Raw genomic sequence first — 19,655 nt, forward strand, 5'->3', positions numbered from 1 at the left:
CATGTGCCAACTACACTACACTTCCACCCGCAAGGCAGTGGGGTACTTCTCAGTTTATGTTATAGGATTCCCCCCCTCCAAGTGTTTAGGCTCTTTGGTGTCTAATAACCTTTCCTCATAATGAATCCCTATGAGGATTCATTACACACCAAAGAGTCTAAACACCTCAAAAATTCCTAAAATATAAACTGAGTACCCAGTGGCTTGTAGGTTGCAGGGTAGTTGGAACATGGAATACCACTGATTCTCCACCCCACCTGCAAAGCAGTGGGGTCAAAATGAACAGAAGAAATGAAGGTGTGTAATGAAGACACCACAGAATCTAGACACTTTAAGAATTCCTTAAAAATAAATTGAGTACCCCAGTGTGTGTGTGTGGGGGGGGGGGCAGTTGACACATGGCAGTTGACACTGTTCAATGATAATCAAAATGAACAGAAGAAAACGAAGGTGTATAATGAATCCTCATAGGGATTCATTATGAGGAAAAGTTATTAGACACCAGCGAATCTAAACATTTCAATATTCCTAAAAATTAAAATGAGTACCCCACTGCCTTGCAGGTGGGGGCTGCAGTTGGCACATGGCAGTTGATAGTTGGCACTGTCCAGTGACAGTCAAAATGAACAGAAGAAATGAAGATGTGCAATGAATCATCATAGGGATTCATTATGAGGAAAAGTTATTTTACACCAAAGAATACAAACACTTGAAACATAATGACTGCACATTTTGCTCCATAACTCCACTTCTACAAGGGCTAGAGCTTAGCTTAAAAGAAAAATGAAATCTGGGGATCTGTGCTAGGGTTAGGATATGGCAACTTCGAATCCACATTGTTTCCTATGGCGGAAATGTTCAAAATCAGTAAAAACTAAAAAAGATCATTAAAAATCAACCAAGTGTCCCATTGCCTTGAAATTTGGGTGGTAGATGCACCACCTATGTAGGGGACCTACACACCACCCAAATTTGGTGCCCCTGGGACCTTGTTAAGTGGCCCATATTGGTCTGAATCCAAATTGAATCAAAACAAATACAAATCAAATCTGGGGTGATTTGGAGGGGGGGTAGATTTGGATACAAAACAAATCAGGGGTGATTTGTTTTGGGCACAAATAGAATCAAAAAAATCGATTTGTGCACATCTCTGCCATTGTCCCTAAGTGCGACTTTCTATGAATTGTTCATCAGGCCTGTGCAAAGCTTCAGTTGAAGCCAAATACAGTTGTCCCTTGTCAAACGCAAGGATTCTTTCCTGGAAAACCTAGTGGTTGGCAAATTCGCGGTTGATAAGGCATTAAAACCAATGGGAAACGGGGTTAGGTGAATCATGGTCACAAAAAGTCTGGGGAAAAACACACCAGTTAAAAATAGAAAGAACAACCTGATCACCTGACCTCCAAAAATCAATCCCTGACCCCAGAAGTGACATCCTGACCCCCCAAATTCCCCCCAACCCCCCTCCCAAATTTCCAAAAAAACTCACGAAACCGCGGCTACTCAGGTCATGGTTGGCAAGACCTGCCACAAATCTGCGATTGGGAAACCCATGGTTAACAAGAGACAACTGTACTTTACACAACAGCCCTGGCACCTTGCAGAGACAACAGTAGCGACTGCACAGTGCTGTGCTTTCCCCAGCATTGGTGGGGCTTCCCTTAAGTGAAATTGAATCCTCTCAAGCCCAGCACCATCTTGGAAAGTGTGCCCAGAGCCCTGGGAAGTGACATCCTAACCAGCGCTTTCCCCATAGAGTTCTGTGGAGAAGATACTAGGAAGGACTACACTTCCCATCAGTCTGTGCACACATTCTAAGATGATGCTGGGGCTTGAGAGGATTTTGTCTCTCTTGAAGTCCCACCTGTTCTCCCCACTTAGCACTGGGGAAAGTGCAGCCCTTGGAGAGGTCAGAACAGTGGGAAATGGCTCTCTTATACTGAAAGTGTCTTGCCAAAGTGGCCCCCACCTGGAAAATAGTGGAAATTACTGAACCATAATATTTATCTTACTGAGAATTTCTAATGAGCTAAATTATTTTGGTCTTGGCAAAGAATTTCTAATAAGCTAAGTTATGTTGGTATTGGCAGAGGACTGTGTTCAAAGTTTGATAGTATCTGCAATAAGTCAATAAAGGTAAAGTGTGCCTTCAAGTCGATTTCGACTCCTGGAGCCCACAGAGCCCTGTGGTTTTCTTTTGGTAGAATACAGGAGGGGTTTACCATTGCCTCCTCCTGTGCAGTCTGAGATGATGCCTTTCAGCATCTTCCTATACTGCTGCTGCCCGATATAGGTGTTTCTCATAGTCTAGGAAACATACCAGCGGGGATTCGAACCGGCAACCTTCTGCTTGTTAGTCAAGCATTTCCCCGCTGCTCCACTTCACTAGTATAGCAATAGCAATAGCAATAGCACTTACATTTATATACCGCTCTATAACTGGAAGCTCTCTAAGTGGTTTACAATGATTTAGCATATTGCCCCCCAACATTCTGGGTACTCATTTTACCGACCTCGGAAGGATGGAAGGCTGAGTCAACCTTGAGCTGAGTCAACCTAGTATAATTTTGCTGTTTAGTTATCTATGGATACAGAAGTTCTATTAGGAACAGGCCTTGCTGAGAATGTTTGAATACAGTAATAGAGTTGCATTTATTCTGATTGTTGGAGCAAGATTTATTTTGTTGAGTGTTCTCAGCAGCTTCATTAAATTACACTTCCCAGAACTTTGGGGGGTAAACCATGACAGTTAAACTGACAATACAGGATTTATGCCTAGACCCCAGTGCTCTGTCCTGAGTGCTCCTGTACTTGCCCAGTGACCAGTAAAAATTACTGTTTCGCACTTCTACCAGTGCTGACTCACTTATGATTTTCTTTTTCTGAGTTCCTTTAGAATAATGTTGGTTCTGATGACACCTCCTCTTTAACATTCTGTACTCTTAGTAATCTAGACTTTCAACATTCAGCATCTCCTCACCTGTGTTTAGCCTTCATCAAGTCAGGGCATAATATATTGGATGCGTTTGTGGCCATGGATTTATTGTATTAATCTGAGAGATATGTTCTGAGTACTAAAAACACAACCCTCAAGCAATTTCATTGACAGGATACAGGTACCCATGTAAAAAAAATGATCTTTAGGATGGGACACAAAATGAATTTAAAATGTATGAACACAAATTGTTTAAATTAGTTTAGTTTTATGTTACAGTTGTGCACACCACAAGGCAGAAAAGCCTTTAATTGAAAGGAACCAAAGAAAATAAATATATCAGCAAAATTAGAAAGCACCACATGGGGTGTAACAAAGTATTTAAACTGAAACTAGGAGATACAAGAAAGTCTCAATCTAACCCAAGGGACCTAGAGCAATGAAATGATTTTTGCTCAGACAGTAACCCATGAGGCTGTCAGGGTGGGTGAGTTACTAGATTGCAAGATTAGCATAGGACAGCTGCAGAAAGGAATTGTTACAGCAGATTTCTGGGGTGTTGTCATGTATTGTTTTATTATAGCATTAATGCCTGAAATCACCATCATTTTCTGGTTTTATTGTTTGTAATTTTAATTAGTTAACAGTTGCAGAGGCCTTAAGAAACCATTAATGCCAAATCTTGGATGACCCCTGATGTGTAGTTCTTCAGTCAGATAAGGTGGCAAAGTTCTTTTCCCAAGTGTGTAGAGCAGCATGCAAATAGATAAATATATTTTTATGACTACAGGATGAGAAATATTGAACCTGAGCAGATATTTCTATTTTGGGAGCAAATTCATGTGGCATGATATAAGGCTCTTGTCTCACTCAGCACCCATCTGTCCTCCTCTCCTGACCATCCAGAAGTAGCTGCTTCCATAGCACCAGGCCTGGTCCAAGCCCCACTGGTACCTTTGGCAGCTAACTGAGTTGCTGTCCCCATTCCTAATACCACACCATGAAAAGCATAACATGCACAAAATATCCTAAGTCATGTGCAATATGACCCCCAGTGCATCCTTTCAAGCCTCCCACTTGGCCCATAACAGCCATATGACATCCCCAAGCCCTCCCGTTCACCCCAACCCCCCCCAAACCCTTCCAAGTCCTGCTGACTCACATATCTCATACAATCTCCCAAACCATGTCCCCATGTGCCCCTTCTCAAGTCCCCTGCTCAACACACACCCTCTACTCACACTACCAAAACTGTCCCCAGGGGTATAGCGAGGTCCCCAGGGGTGTAGCGAGACCCCCAAGTCTCCATGACCCCCCCCATCATGTGCACGAAGCACACATGCATCCCAAGCCTCAACCCCTGCATTTGATGTCAGACACAAGGAGTAGGGCAACAAACATCTCCCCCCACTCGCTCCGCCGCTCTTGCCCCACTGTAAAGAGAGAATGCAGTCATCTATTGGAGCAGCTATGCAACACTGATTGTGTTACCATTGTACCCAACCAATCCCATCATGGGCATGTGACTTCCACGGGCATGTGATGTCATGGGTATGCAACTTCCATAGTTGAACTGCACAAGTGTTCAAGGGCCCAGAGGCCCCTGACCCTCTGGGCCCAGGGACATTTGTTCCTGCTTGCCCATGCCTGTCCCACATCCCTGTGTCTCCAAGCTCCTCCTGCCCAAACGCATCTGCGGGTCCATAGTGGCAACAATGACAACAGTGGCAGCTGCCACTGCCCCTCCTCTTCCCTCTTCCTCCTGATTTCCCTGCCTTTTGAAAACGCAGGGAATGGGAGGGACATGGAGCAGAATATGTGTGTGGAAGACCCACCACCACCACCTCCTTTCACTCTGTTCTGCCCCTTGCCGTGCAGAACAGAATCAGACCCATTAACTATAAGACATTTGTGTAGGGCATTACCTTATAGAGAGTTTTAAAAATCTCTTTTTCTTTTTCCTGTTTATGGTGTTGCAGCATTTAACATTTGTAGTTTGTCACTGCCTTTTTTTTTCCTGCTTTGGACTGAAAGTGGGATAAAACATGTAGTGAATCAAATTATTATAAATATGCCTTTGTTTTTGCAAAGGTGGGTGGGCATATGCGGGCGGGGGGGCGATTAGACTATTAAAATAATGCTGGCACTCCTGGCTTTGTAGAATCTAGATGGGGCATTTTTATGTCTCCTTCACTAACATGTAGGCTGCTCTTATGCTTGTTTACATAACAGTAAGTCCCACGGAATTCAATAGTAAGTCCTCATAAATATGCCTAGAATTGCAACCCAAGGTTTGTATAATATTGAATTGTATGGTGAATAAAGCATCTCATGGTTTGAAGAAACAACAACAACACAGCCATGCGACAGATTAGGAAACTAGAGCCGGGGGCTAAATCTGCAAATATGCAGTGCAGTGGAACCAATATGTGGCAAGAAATATGAGCTATTTTGACAGCTGGAAATGTCAGATTTGGAAAAACTGAAACAGGGGATGCTAAAATGTCCAGCATTGGACTATAAAATTCAACTGAAGCTTTGATCTTTTGAAAGAGTTTTGGAATATGTAATATAGAAGTAATAAATGCTTTCTTTTGCAATTATTTGATTTCAGTCTGATTTCCTGATATTTGTTTATTTGTTAATGTTTTCACCATCAAGTGAAATTCAACAAATTCTATTTTAAGTGTCAGGATCTCAAAAGTAAAATGACCTGGTGAAGAAAGATCTGAGAATGGAAGCAGGTTTCCACATGCACGTTTGATGTGGAATACATATATATCCAGATATGCAACCCCCTCCACCTTGCAATGCTCATCTGGGTCCCATTGAACTGGCTAGATGCCTCTTTTGATGCAAATGGGGAGAAAGGTCCACATCTATGCCCTCCAGTTGTTAGGCACAACTAGTTGCCTTTATCTAGAGCTGGATCAATGTGAACATTTTTCATCACAGGCATTTTGTCTCAATGTGTTTCTATTTGCTATTTTTAATTGCTGTTTTTAAGGTTACTTTGGCACACTGAACCATGTTTTATGGGTAGAAGAAATCTGTGAAATTTGCTAAGCATCTACAGTCAAGCATTGTGTATAGCCAGCGTGGTGTAGTGGTTAGTCCAGCACGTGCAGCGTGCTGGACTAGGACCGTGGAGACCCGAGTTCAAATCCCCATTCAGTCATGAAACTAGCTGGGTGACTCTGGGCCAGTCACTTCTCTCTCAGCCTAACCTACTTCACAGGGTTGTTGTGAAAGAGAAACTCAAGTATGTAGTACACCACTCTGGGCTCCTTGGAGGAAGAGCGGGATATAAATGTAACAACCACCACCACCACCACTCAGGGTACATAAGTAAAGTCAGGAAAAAAGATCAATTATTCCCTAATGCTTAAATCCAATAAAGTAAATCAGAAGCAAAAATAGGGTTCATTCAGAGATCTTTTCCTAAGACGTTGCTCAGGTGGGGGCAGAAGAGTTCAGCATCAGAACTCAAGACTACATGTGCACCACTAAGCACATGAACTGCACTGTCAGTCAGAAGGAGAAGTGGTAGGCAACATCCCCAGGTTCATTCGTACATGCACGTTCATGCTGCTGGCAGTAACATCAAGTGATAATTTGCATGTGCAAAAAAAAATTATTTCCACAGAACAAATTTTCATATTATTCTCAAGCACTCAAGTCTTTATTTAGGTCTTTGGTCAGCATAACAATAAAGTAAACAAAAGAACAGTTAAGGCAATCTACTCCTACAAGGTAATCTCTATGTAATTACCTAAAACATAATATAGTGAGTAGAAGAAGCTAAAAGTTAAGACTATGAACATAAAACTTTATGTAAAAATTAATGAACACTTGTATCAGAATGATACTGAGTATAAAGGTAGCAAGACAGCCAAATTATGTGCCTAATACAGAACAATGTTAAATCTCATACCATATTGTATTCTATACTATGTATTGCGACAGCATATCCAACAAGTGGATGCAACATACATACAGACGCTAAAATGTTTAGTTCTTATTAAACCCTAAATGAATTTTGCTAGCTATAAAGGCAGATCATATTATTCAATATCAGCTCAATCCTTTTCAGTGGAGACAGTTCACATATTTCACTGAGAAGCATCAAGTGTTGAGGAATCAAATGATGAGAACAAGTGATACATAAGAAATTGGCTTTCTACAGAGCTGACAGTACTGATCATCTGTTCAACAGAAAGGGTTCCTCAAGTGCAGCAGCAGATGTATTCAAATATCCCATTTTTAAGGCATAAGCTTTCAATCCACAATTCACCTAAACTGGCACACCTGAATTTGGGGATATTTTGCTTCAATTTACTTAAATGGAAATTTGGATATTACCCATTGAAAACTACTCCAATGCAAGCTCTTCAAGATGAATGGGAGTTTTGCCTTTTGTTCAATTTAGCGGAATGGCACAGAAGGACATTCTAGTAGATTTTACTCATTCATTCATTCAGTTTATATACTGCCCTTCCTAAAATGGCTCAGGGCGATTTACATTAAAATAACAAGTTGTTCTAGTAAGACCTAATCAGCCTACTTTCCTTTCACTGTCTCTACAACTGGACTAAATTTGGTTCAAATCAAGGTCTACAAAATAGATCTCTTGCACTTCAAATGTTCATGCATCTGCCACCATGGATCGGGGTAGATTACATCATTACAAACTACACCATTGGGGTTTCCCTGTGTGTCACTCATTACAACGGTGCCAATTTTTGTTCAAATCAGTTAGACAGTCCTCAAATATGTGCACTTGTGCCTCAAAAGTTCACATGTCCACCATCTTGGATCGGGGTGGATGACATCATCACAAACTATGCCATTAAGGTGCCCCTGTGTGTCACTCATTGCAGCTGTACCCAATTTGGTTCAAATGGGTTAAGCAGTCCACAAATTAGCCGGCTTGCACCTCAGATGTTCACGCAGCCACCATCTTGGATTGGGGTGGATGTCATCAACAAAGACTATGCCATTGAGGTGTCCCTGTGTGTCACTCACTGTAGCTGTACCCAATTTGGTTCAAATGGGTCAGGCAGTCCACAGATTAGCCCGCTTGTGCATCAGATGTTCACACAGTTGCCATTCTGAACTGGAGTTGATGAGATCATCACACACCATGCCATTAGGGCATCCATATGTGTCCCTACAGCTGTAGCAAATTTGGTTCAAATTGGTTAAGCAGTTCACAAGTTAGTCCACTTGTGCCTCAAAAGTTAATGCATCCACCATCTTGGATTGGGGTGGATGACATCATCACAAACTACGCGGTTGAGGTGTCCCTATGTGTCCCTACAACTGTACCCAATTTGGTTCCTATTGGTCCAGGCATTGCGAAGTTAATAGGGGGCATCTTTATCCTGCTGATTATTAATTAAAATTCATCAATAAGACTAAAGATAAGATTTTTCTTTAAAGTATCCTCAGAGTATTCTCAAATTTCAGGTTCTGAAAATGACTGAAATCCAATAACTGAAAATTGAATTCTAAAAATGTTGCTGAATCTTGAATTTTCATCTATCAAAATGTACACTTCAATGCTTTCATACTTATTTTTTAGCTTCCAGTAAACAAGCCCATACAAGGCTTAGGACTCATGTTGCCTCCTTCAGGACTATAGACAAGCCAGGATGTCGGCTGGAGAGGAGAGCTGTCAGGAGAGGAGAGAGAGGAGAGGAGAGTTGTCAGGAGAGGAGAGCTGGTCTTGTGGTAGCAAGCATGACTTGTCCCCATAGCTAAGCAGGGTCTGCCCTGGTTGCATATGAATGGGAGACTTGATGTGTGAGCACTGCAAGATATTCCCCTCAGGGGATGAAGCTGCTCTGGGAATTGCTTAAGGTTTCAAGTTCCCTCCCTGGTTTCTCCAAGATAGGGCTGAGAGAGATTCCTGCCTGCAACCTTGGAGAAGCCGCTGCCAGTCTGTGAAGACAGTACTGAGCTAGATAGACTAATGGTCTGACTCAATATATGGCAGTTTCCTATGTTCCTATGACCCTAGGCCTCTAGTCTAAACAGGAAGTTCTTGCCTCCCCAATCCCCCTGCTATCTAAATAGAATACTGGGTCTTCAGAATATTTTTCTTATTCAAAAAAGGGCAAGGGAAATATTCTCAAAAGCCCTTTAAAGGAATTTATCATTGGTGAACATGGATAAGGGAAATAAAGCAGCAGGTTTCCCTGACCTGTGTGTGTTCATTATGTCTATAGGGTTCCCCTGTGGATGATATCATGACTAACAAAAGTGCTGGTGCCTGATGAGATGTGCCGGTACTGCAGATGCAACTGACTAACTCAATAACAGCGATTCTGTGGCAGGGGAGAGTTTCGATGACCTCACCTTTCCCAGGAGCCCTGTAATTCACCCAAAAATATGTCCCTGAGGGTTGTGTAACCCTCAGGAACATATTTTTGGATGACACAGAGATTCCAGGGAAGAGGAGGTTGTAGAAATTCACCACACACACAGAACGAGCACCATATTCTCAGCTCCCTTATTCCTTGCATTGAGCAAATCTGTCCTGCTACTACTACTACTATGAACTCCTACTATGAATATTTATATACCACTCTTCAACTGAAGGTCTCAAAGCAGTTCACATAGAAAAAATAAATACATAAATAAGGTGGTTCCCTGTCCCCAAAGGGCTCACAATCTAAAAAGAAACATAACTGAGATATCAGCAACAGCCACTGGAGGGATGCTGTGCTGGGTTTGGACAAACACACACACGAGTTATCAATTCTGACTGAAGCTATTCCTGGATGGTTTTTTCCCATTCAGTATTATCCATAATATCATAAGAATATAAGAACAGCCCTGCTGGATCAGGCCCAAGGCCCATCTAGTCCAGCATCCTGTTTTGCACAGTGGCCCACCAGATGCCGCTGGAAGCCACAGACAGGAATTGAGGGTGTGCCCTCTCTCCTGCCATTACTCCCCTGCAACCAGTACTCAGAGGCATCCTGCCTTTGAGCCTGGAGGTGGCCCACAGCCCTCCGACTGGTAACCATTGATAGACCTCTCCTCCCCTTTCATGGCCATCCAAGCTGTTGGCTGTCACCACATCCTGTGGCAGAGACTTCCACAAGTGGATCACGCGTTGTGTGAAAAATTACTTCCATTCGTTGGTCTTAGACCACCTGGCAATCAATTTCATGGAGTGACCCCTGGTTCTAGTGTTGTGTGAGAGGGAAAAGAATTTCTCTCTCTCCACTTTCACCACACCATGCATGATTTTATAGACCTCTATCATGTCTCCATGCAGTCGGCTTTTTTTCGAAACTAAAAAGCCCCAGATGTTGTAGTCTTGCCTCATAAGAAAGGTGCTCTAGTTCCCTGATCATCTTGGTACCTTTTCCAGTTCTACAATGTCCTTTTTTAGATGTGGTGACCAGAATTGTACGCAGTACTCCAAGTGTGGTCACACCATAGTTTTGTATAAGGGCATTATAATATTAGCCATTTTATTTTCAGTCCCCTTCCTAATGATCCCTAGCATGGAATTGGCCTTTTTCACAGCTGCCGCACATTGAGTCGACACTTTCAACAAGCTGTCCACCATGACCCCAAGATCCCTCTCCTGGTCATTCACCAACAGCTCAGATCCCATCAGCATATACTTGAAGTTTATCAAGCCATTTCCATTTCCAGGATTGCTTTCAATGGTCACCTGGAGACTGATTCTGAATCCTGGAGATTCCAAGTCAATCTTGAATGCATATACACACAACCAAACACACACATTCATACTCAGAGATTTAATGAGGAACGTGTCCAAATCAGAAGAGGTCTAGCGGACAATGATAAACTTTTTGCATATCTAATGATACTGGATATTCTGAAGGACCTTCAGGATGCTCCAAACAATTTCAGTTATTTGGGTGCTATTTCAGATATCAAAATATTTAAATAAGGTCACAAAACACAACCCCAAAACAAAATCTGGTGATCGTACCCGTGCATTTTAGAATTAGTAGCTATAATTTAGACAGTGAGTAGATGTTCTCATATATCAAGAAAGCTGGTGTCTGCTACTGGAGGGCTAATATCAGCCCTTCATTCCTGGTCATAAATCCTGATCTAAAAGCTAACTAAAAATGCTTCAGAGATTCCATGATAATTAGAACATTTTGCCCCAAAGAAACAATTTCTTTAGTAAGTTATGGTTTCCCTATAGGAAACTTATATTCAGTAATATACTGTTCTGACAGCCTTCTACTTACTACAACCATCCCAATAAACAGAGATGCTTTTACTTTCATGAAGGTTTCCCCATGGATAGCTTACGAAAACACTTTTCAAGCCGATAATAATGAAAAGTGAATGTGGGTTGCCTAATTCAGTGTAATTGCTGCCCCTCTTTGCCTTCATCACCGTCTGCCTGGCAACAGGGCACTCAATAATCATACAGTAGGTTAAGTCTTAAACCACGTCTGTAATGAGGGGGAAATGGAATTATGAAAATGTTTATGGCATCTGGGACAATTTGTGCATCATTTTTATAGGACAATGGAAAACAGCATGTCATTTTCATTCCAAAAGGAGTGATGGTGGATGCTGGTCCGACCGCTCTGTCACTGATTTGGATCACATGCTGATGAATAATAGCCCATATGGCTTATGAATAGAATGAATAGCTGTGGGTGCTTTTGAGGCTATGGAGGAATAGTTGGCATGCTAGATGGGGAATTAAAAACTGACTGTATGCGGAAGTCATTTTTGTACATATCGACATTTCTGCTGATTTTCATTAGCTCTTTTAAAAATTGTTCCACTTGAGCCAACAGGACCAACAAGTAGCATCCAGGGTAAAGTTCAAAATAATTTAACCCAGTATAATTTCCAAGTCCTTAGAATAGCTACTTTACTTTGGCAATCTCAACACCATTCACATTTAAATAGTTTTTTTGTAAATGCAGATGCTAATGAAACATGATTTGATTCATACAAAACAGGGTAATTCAAAGTTACTTACAATTGGTCATACATATTATTATAATGCAAATCAGTCTTCTCACATCTGTGTTTTAATTATTTAGAAATAATGCTGTACATCCATCAGTTGCTTCAGTCTGGATAGGGAAGGCTGTGGTGGTGGTTTTTTTTTTTTTTTTTAAATAGCAATGTTTTCTTCACTCCTGATCCTAAACTAATAGCAATGAAAATAATTTCAGTTTTTGGTGTCAGTTCCTGGTATTTACACTCGGCATTGTTAATCTCTGAAGGGGCACAGTCTCAGATTGCCTGATAGATTTAGTATTATGGCCTTTCACGTCTTCAAGATGGGTAACGATATGTTCTGCTTCATCCTTTCCTATCCCTGTCAACTAAAAGACAGTGTCGTCTTCACTAAAAACATCTTCCAGAAGGTGCACAGGGTTGAGCTTTGGTGAGTCTGCAGGGTAGCTATGGTGACAAGGTTTGAAACTGTAGCTTACAGCCTCCAATTTAAATATTTTCCATCCCCAAATTCATTTTAAGTTGAGCCCAACTCTGCCAAAGTTCAGACCCAACTTATAATGAGCTCATACTGGCACAAAGAGTCCTGGAAGATCGAGTTTCTCGAACTCCTTGTGCCAGGAGTTTCCTATAATCCCTATTATGTATTCAGATATCCTCCATGTTCCAGGGTCTCTGGCATTTGAAAGTGATGGAGACATCACACAAGGCATCCCACAAGGTTCCTAGTTGCCAACAGGTAAATTTGGAGGGATTTTGAATCAAGGAAGAGGTGTTTCATCCATCAGAAGAAGAAAACATTTCTGGAGGTAAATGACCTTTAAAAAGTGGTACATATGATAGCAACCTCCAGGCTTGACTACTGCACTCTACATGGGGCTGCCTTTGTATATAGTCCGGCAGAGGTGTATCTAGGGAAAATAGCACCTAGGGCAAGCACTGAAATTGCGCCCCCTGCCAAACATCTGACACCCATCTTTCAGATAACTTTACCATAATATCAGCTGAAAAATACAAGTCAAGCTCATTAATCTTTTAATATTTCAAAAACTATTTAGCAGTGGATGTAGCCAGACCAAAAAATGCTGGAAAACTACAAATTTCAGTATGCTGGGGTTAATGAAATACCCAAATACTATGTGGAGGTATACTTGGAAAACTAAACAGAAGTGCCTGTCTAATTCTCTACTATGCATTGTAGCATCACTATTATAGAAGTTTTAAAAATAAATGGAGAATGTGACTTTTCCCAGATACTCTGAAAATAATTAAAGGATATGCAGAGTAAACTGTGTGACTGCTTAGAATATATTCTAGAATTTCAGAAAGACAGTTAAAATGAGAGAAGGGACGCAAGAAACTCCCAGTGGGCCTTAATACTAAGAATTTCACACTGATTCAAAGACAAACTCACCATTAATAGCCATATTATTAAGACATCATATTTAACTCACTTATCACAAGAAGCAAAGTAAGAGCGAATGAATACAATCCTAGCTCATAAGCTTCAGCTCAGTATTCACAAGCCCCGATTCTCTGTACAAAGTGCCACACTGAACATGTGTACAGTGACATATTAAATTATTTTTTTTTAACCTGTAGCCCCTTTGGGGGTCTTCTTAAAGGCTGGGGGTGGGGTCTGCAAAGGTTCCCCCCACCACCCCCTGCTGGCCTCTAGGGCCTCACAGGGACCATTTGAGCATGTGTGGTGGCCATTTTTAAAAATAACTGGTTTTTTTTAAAAAGTGGCAGCTGAAAACAAAATGGACACCATGCATGCTCAAATGGCCTCTGTGAGACCTGGCATGGCCTGGGGCCTCACTCAGGCCATATGAGCATGTGTGATGACCATTTCAGTGGCCATTAAAAAAATTTTTTTAAGAAATGGTGCCCCCTTCAAGTGCCCTGCCTGCCCCACCCTAGATACGCCCCTGTAGTCCGGAAACTACAACTGGTACAGAACGCAGCAGCCAGGCTGGTCTCTGGGACAACCCAAATTGACCATATAATACCAATTTTAAAATAATTGCACTGGCTGCTGATATGTTTCTGAGCAAAATACAAAGTGCTGGTTACTACCTATAAAGCCCTTAATAGCTTGGGTTCAGGATACAAAGAGTGCCTTCTTTGTCATGAACGCTGCCACCTATTAAGGTTATCTGGGGAGGTCCGGTTATGGTTGCCACCAGCTCGTCTGGTGGCGACTTGGGAACAGGCCTTCTCTGTGGCTGCCCCAGGACTTTGGAATATGCTCCCTGTTAAAATAAGACCTTCTTCATCTGATTGCTTTTTAAAAGGTCCTCAAGACACACCTGTTTTCTCAGGCTTTTGATTGAAATTAATTTTAAACTGTTCATTTGTTTTTATTCTGTGAAATTTTGTTATATTCCGTGAATGAATGATTCATTTATTTTGATTGTTGATCAGAATACAGAAAATAAAAAACAAAACAAAATTATACAGAATCCCAATAAAGAAAAACAAAAGAAAAGATCACTTTAAATCCATAATTCAGTTTAACTAATAACAACACTCAAACTGTACATTAAACTGATGAAGATATCAGCTTCCGGTGAAATTTCCCAGATATCGAGCAAAACTTAGCAACATTTAAAGAAATTTCATCAGATGTATCAGCTGAAAGTAAATTAAGATTTATTTGTTTGTTTGTTTTATTTCTATACTGCCTGATATAGAAATCTCCAGATGGTGTACAAGTTAAGACATAATATAAAACAGTTATAATTCATAAAACAGATAAAGATCTCAGTAAATAAAAACACATTAACACTTCAATTTCAGTTAAAAGCTTGGGAAAACAGGTACGTCCTCAGAGTCCTCCTGAAAAACAAACAGAGAAAGAGATGCTCTTATTTCAGCAGGGAGCACATTCCACAGCCCCGGGGTAGCCACAAAGAATGCCCGGTCCCGAGTAGCCACCAAACAAGTCAGCAGCAACTGTTACCGGACCTCTCCAGGGTGCACAACAGAGAAGGTGCTCTCTTAAGTTCCATGAACTCAGGCTGCTGAGAGCTTTATAGGTAATAACCAGCACTTTGTATTTCATTCAGAAACATATTGCAGCCAGTGCCGTTCTTTTAGAATCAGTGTTATATGGTCCCTTCGGGTAAACTCAGAGACCAATCTGGCTGCCACATTCATAGGTCAGTCCAGAAACCAATTGGGATAGGCCCAGAGTCATCATGGCCACTATGAACTCCACTATGAACTATGAAGACATAATGAGTCACCCCTGACAATCTGGTCCTGGAATGGACATTGAAGTCCCCCACCAACAACAACCTGAGCCACTCCAATGCCAACTCCGCAACCAGGTCTGTCAGCTCAGTTAGGGACTCTGTTGGACAGCAGGATGATCAATACACCAATAGAAGTCCCAATCTATCCTTGGTAACTATACTTAGGTACACACACAATATAGGCTAATTCCCTGACAGGGATCCTGATAAGGGAGATGGTATTCTTATAGACCACAGCCACCCCACCTCCCTACCCATATCCTCTTACCTGCTCCACCACAGAGTAACCCATCAGGAGGAGCTGGGACCAAACCGGGCCACTAGCCTCTCCCAACCAAATTTCCATAATGCACACTAGGTTGGCACCTTCATCCATGATCAAATCCGGATTATCTCAAGCTTATTTTGGACCGACCTAGCATTACAGAGTAATAACGTGAGATTCCCTGGGTCGTAGACAATGCTCTCCAAGGTCAAAGAGGTGGAAGGCCTGATTGAGGGGAAAACCATGATTAAATTTCTAAATTCCCTCCCCCTCTTATGGCCTGCTGATCTACCAGTGCCAAATCTTCGATTCCCCTCCACCATTGGAATAGCTACCTCAGAGGTGTCCCCTGCCTCCCCACCTCTGGATGACCCAAGACACACACCTGTACCCGGCTCAGCTAATTACATGGCAGCAATCACTTAACTAGCAGGAGGCTCCCTTCCAGGAGTCCAAAACAATGCATTGGCCCCACCCCTGAAGGCCACCACCAAAGGCCAGCTGCCTTTGTCAGCTGCCTGCAGGCAGTCCACCTGCCGGGGATCTGTGCCAGAGGCTGTGCCTGCAGCAAAGGCTTCCTTCTTTTAAGGGACAAATAGCTGAAAAAGCCCAAGCACCTGAGACTCACTCAGCAAATGGGCAGGCCTGGCCCAGATGCTCGATGTTAGAGCAATTAGAAGGGCAGGCAACTAGCGGGCTGGAGAGGGAGCCTTCGGCAGAGCCTGGAACTGGCCTGACTACCCCAAACAGGGGAGAGAGAGGCAGATGGAATGCACACCCAAACCTCCATCTGACGTCTCCTGCCAAGTGCCAATGGCAGCTTCCAGCAGAGGCTTCCTTCTTTTAAGGGCCAAAGAGTTGGAAAAAACCCAAGCTGCTGATGCTCACTCAGCAAATTGGCAGGCTTGGCACATTTGGCCCAAGATAAAAATTATCTGAATGCCCCGCAAATTCTTTTGGGGGGGTAACAAATAATAATCTTGAATGTCCATATAAAAGTTACAATATAGCAATATATGTGCTTTTGTTTCTATACTCCCAGTGTTACAGGGACAAAATCTCTCTGCATAAAGTCTTTTATTGTCCCTCCCTTCTAGGACTGCTGTTTGAAGCACATTGAGACGAGCTAGTGCTAGATCTTGGTGATACTTGGGAATAGTTATTATACCAAGATATCTAGCTGCTTTATTAACAACTTGATTTCCCAAGATAACACCTCTGGGCATGTGACTAAGCTCTATCTGCTTCTCTATATCTAGTACACAATGCTTAACTACCAACTTGGCTTTTGAAACCTCCATAGATTTTAAATAACCCAGGGATAGCCCATAATACAACTTCTCCTCCACAGCTTGTTTCCTCTTTATTCTGTGAATTTTATTTTATTCTGTGATTCTTAAAAATTGTTTTTAGGTCTTTTGGATTATGTACACCGGCTAGATAGATAGATACACATATACATATACAAATACATATATAGAGATACCTATATAGAGATACACATATTTAAGAGAACATCTTCTTCATTATGAGCCTCACCGCCCATTGAAGTAATCTGTGGAGGTCTGTCTCCAGTTGCCACCAGCTTAGCTGGCAGCCACACAGGGATGGGCCTTCTCAGTTGCTGTCCCAAGATTGTGGAATGCGCTCCCTACTGAAATACGATTCTCTCCATCTCTGGCAATTTTTAAGAAGCATTTGAAAGCTCACCTCTTCACCCAAGCTTTTTCAGCTATTTAAATGTTTAGATTTTAATCTGTTTTGACTTTTTGAATTGTTTAAATTGTTTTTAAGTTTTATGTATGTTTTAACTTGTTGTATGTTATTGTTAACCACCTAGAGATGAGAGTTTGGGGCAGATATATCTATCTATCTCCAGTGCTATATAAATATGCATATGCAACAGTGTGTGTGTGTATATATATATGTATGTATGTATCCGGTGCTATATAAATATGATGAATAAATAAATAAAACTCTATTCATGTAAATTTCAACTCCATTGCATGTTAAGAGGTTAGTGGAGTAGATAACTATACTGGCTGACATACTGTGCAGGAGTACAGCAGCCCAGTAGCATTATGTTTGGACAATTTGAGTGAGTTGTGCAAATTTGAGCAAATTATGTTGCCCAACTGTAAGCCCATTATTTCCATTGGGCTTGCTCATGTGTAACAATCTGTGCAAACTGCACAAACACAGTTTTACTTGGCTGACATACTCCTGCGCGGTAATAATATGAAACATAACAATATGTACACTGTACATATTGAAACTGTAACAATATTAAATGGAAGCAGAAGGAAAGGGCTTTCCAGACTCAGTTACCTGTTACTCTTCCCTCTCTCTTTCTAACTGCCTTACAGGTCATTGCCACTGTCAAGACCTGCAATCAACCATTAGGTGAGCAAGGAGTTGTGGTACTTGAATTCAGCATGTTTGTGCTGAATAAGCAGAGCATCACCCTTCTCATCCCCTTCTGCAGTGATGCTATGCAACTGGCACTCCGTGCCATGGAGCTGGTACAGGATTCCCAGGTGATGAAATAAATAGGGCTATTCTATGCCTCCTCTAAAACAGAGACTATGAGGATTGCAATTCTCTAAAACAGAGAATATGAGGATTACAATTGAAAAATCAGATTAAAATGGTACGTTAATTAGTTTAGAGATTTTGAGCTGTGTCCTAAAATTGTGAGTTTAAGCGCCTTGATGTAGTACACCAAACTTAAAGGTACATTCAGGAAAACATCTTGTTCCTTAGGATTGAAAACAAACATTGACTGGTTCCTCTCAAAGGAATTATGTTACCTCATATTTCATACCATGGCCACGCTGCATCCTCATGTAGTAGAAGTGTATTTCATCTTTGTTTCTTTTTAATGGATACTTAAATATGTGTTTTAAGTAAAACTGGAACTAGCTTTCCACAAAACAATATCTGAGGTCACGTCAGGCTTATACTCATGCATGGCAGCTTTCACACGACCATTAATGTAATGTAAAGATATAATTGCCTGATTCTGATTTTAACATGAAAAATCTTGAGGGGGAAACAAACAGATGCTTTAGTTGACCATGTTCCACCTTCAGGCTTAGGATATAAATTGAAATTTTATGGCAAAAATAGATTTTAATTTTTATCAGTAGCTGCTGTCACACACTACCCCAAAGGAAACAATAAATATTGACTCATCATTCACTGAAGAAAGCTAAGATGGTATTTTTTTGTCTCATCTTGTGAGACAAGCTTCAGTGTTTTTATTAATATTCTATATCATTCTGGCACATTTATTCACTTGATACCAAGGTTTTTCAATATGTATTACTCCAGTAGCCACACCATAAAACTTTAAGCTGTTTTGATAAGTAATTATTGTTCACTGAGAAGTAGCATTTCTTAATAGAATTTATTTATTTTGTTTAAAAAAAAAAAGCAAGTTAATGAAATGACTTTTTTATTGAAGGCAAGAGTCCATTAAGATAAAATAGCTTCACAGATAGAAACTTGATCCCCAAATGTTTCCAGAGATTTCTGTTTAAAACAAAGTAAAAAATTCATGCTCAGGTTCATACAGTATCTGCAGCAGGATTCTATGTGAAATCCTGTGCTTAGTATAACCCCTCTGAGTTCGTAAGGGCCAAAACTCAGAAATAAACACACAAAATGTTAACAGCTACAATATGGATATATGCAATATATTTCTCTTGATACTTGAAAAAGAACTACAGCAGTAAGCATATAATAAGATAATGATTATTAATAATATACCTGTTCATTATCCATGTTCACACACCCCATTATCTACTCATTGGGCCTTCCTCCAGGTGGGTCCGATTACTCATCCAATTGTGGGGCCGAGAAGACAGAGGCCACACTGTTCTTGGGTACAGTCAATCAATCAATTTTATTACAGCCATAGGCCATACAAAAAACACAAAAAGCATTAAAACAAGATATTATACATAGTAAACATAATAAAACAATAAAACAGTAAGCTTCTATGAATTAGACCTTAAACAAGATCTTACTCTGATAGCAACACAGAAGAATTTCACCACCACTTTAGTGACCTCATTATTTTGATCCTCAAGACAGAAGTTCAAATAAAAGGGGTCAGCTCTTCCTGGAAACTGCTTTAACAAAGGGAATATAAGTTCTTTCCTGGTATCACAGTAAAGAGAACAATATAACAACACATGCAAAACCATTT

At 41.1% G+C, this 19,655-nt stretch overlaps 2 protein-coding genes across 3 annotated transcripts in view; one reads left to right on the forward strand and one right to left on the reverse strand.

The window, feature by feature from the left end:
* The window catches only part of FUT9 (fucosyltransferase 9), a 240,233-nt gene that overhangs the window by 217,934 nt on the left and 2,644 nt on the right, over window positions 1–19,655 (forward strand). Inside the window, exon 3 of the mRNA XM_053287559.1 lies at window positions 17,809–17,845. Within this exon, the coding sequence (XP_053143534.1) occupies window positions 17,809–17,845 (37 nt within the window). The remainder of the gene's footprint in view (window positions 1–17,808; window positions 17,846–19,655) is intronic.
* The window catches only part of LOC128341261 (uncharacterized), a 121,207-nt gene that overhangs the window by 69,621 nt on the left and 31,931 nt on the right, over window positions 1–19,655 (reverse strand). The gene's annotated exons all lie outside the window — the stretch shown is intronic.

Source organism: Hemicordylus capensis, chromosome 1 (assembly GCF_027244095.1).
Source record: "Hemicordylus capensis ecotype Gifberg chromosome 1, rHemCap1.1.pri, whole genome shotgun sequence".
Lineage (NCBI taxonomy): Eukaryota > Metazoa > Chordata > Lepidosauria > Squamata > Cordylidae > Hemicordylus > Hemicordylus capensis.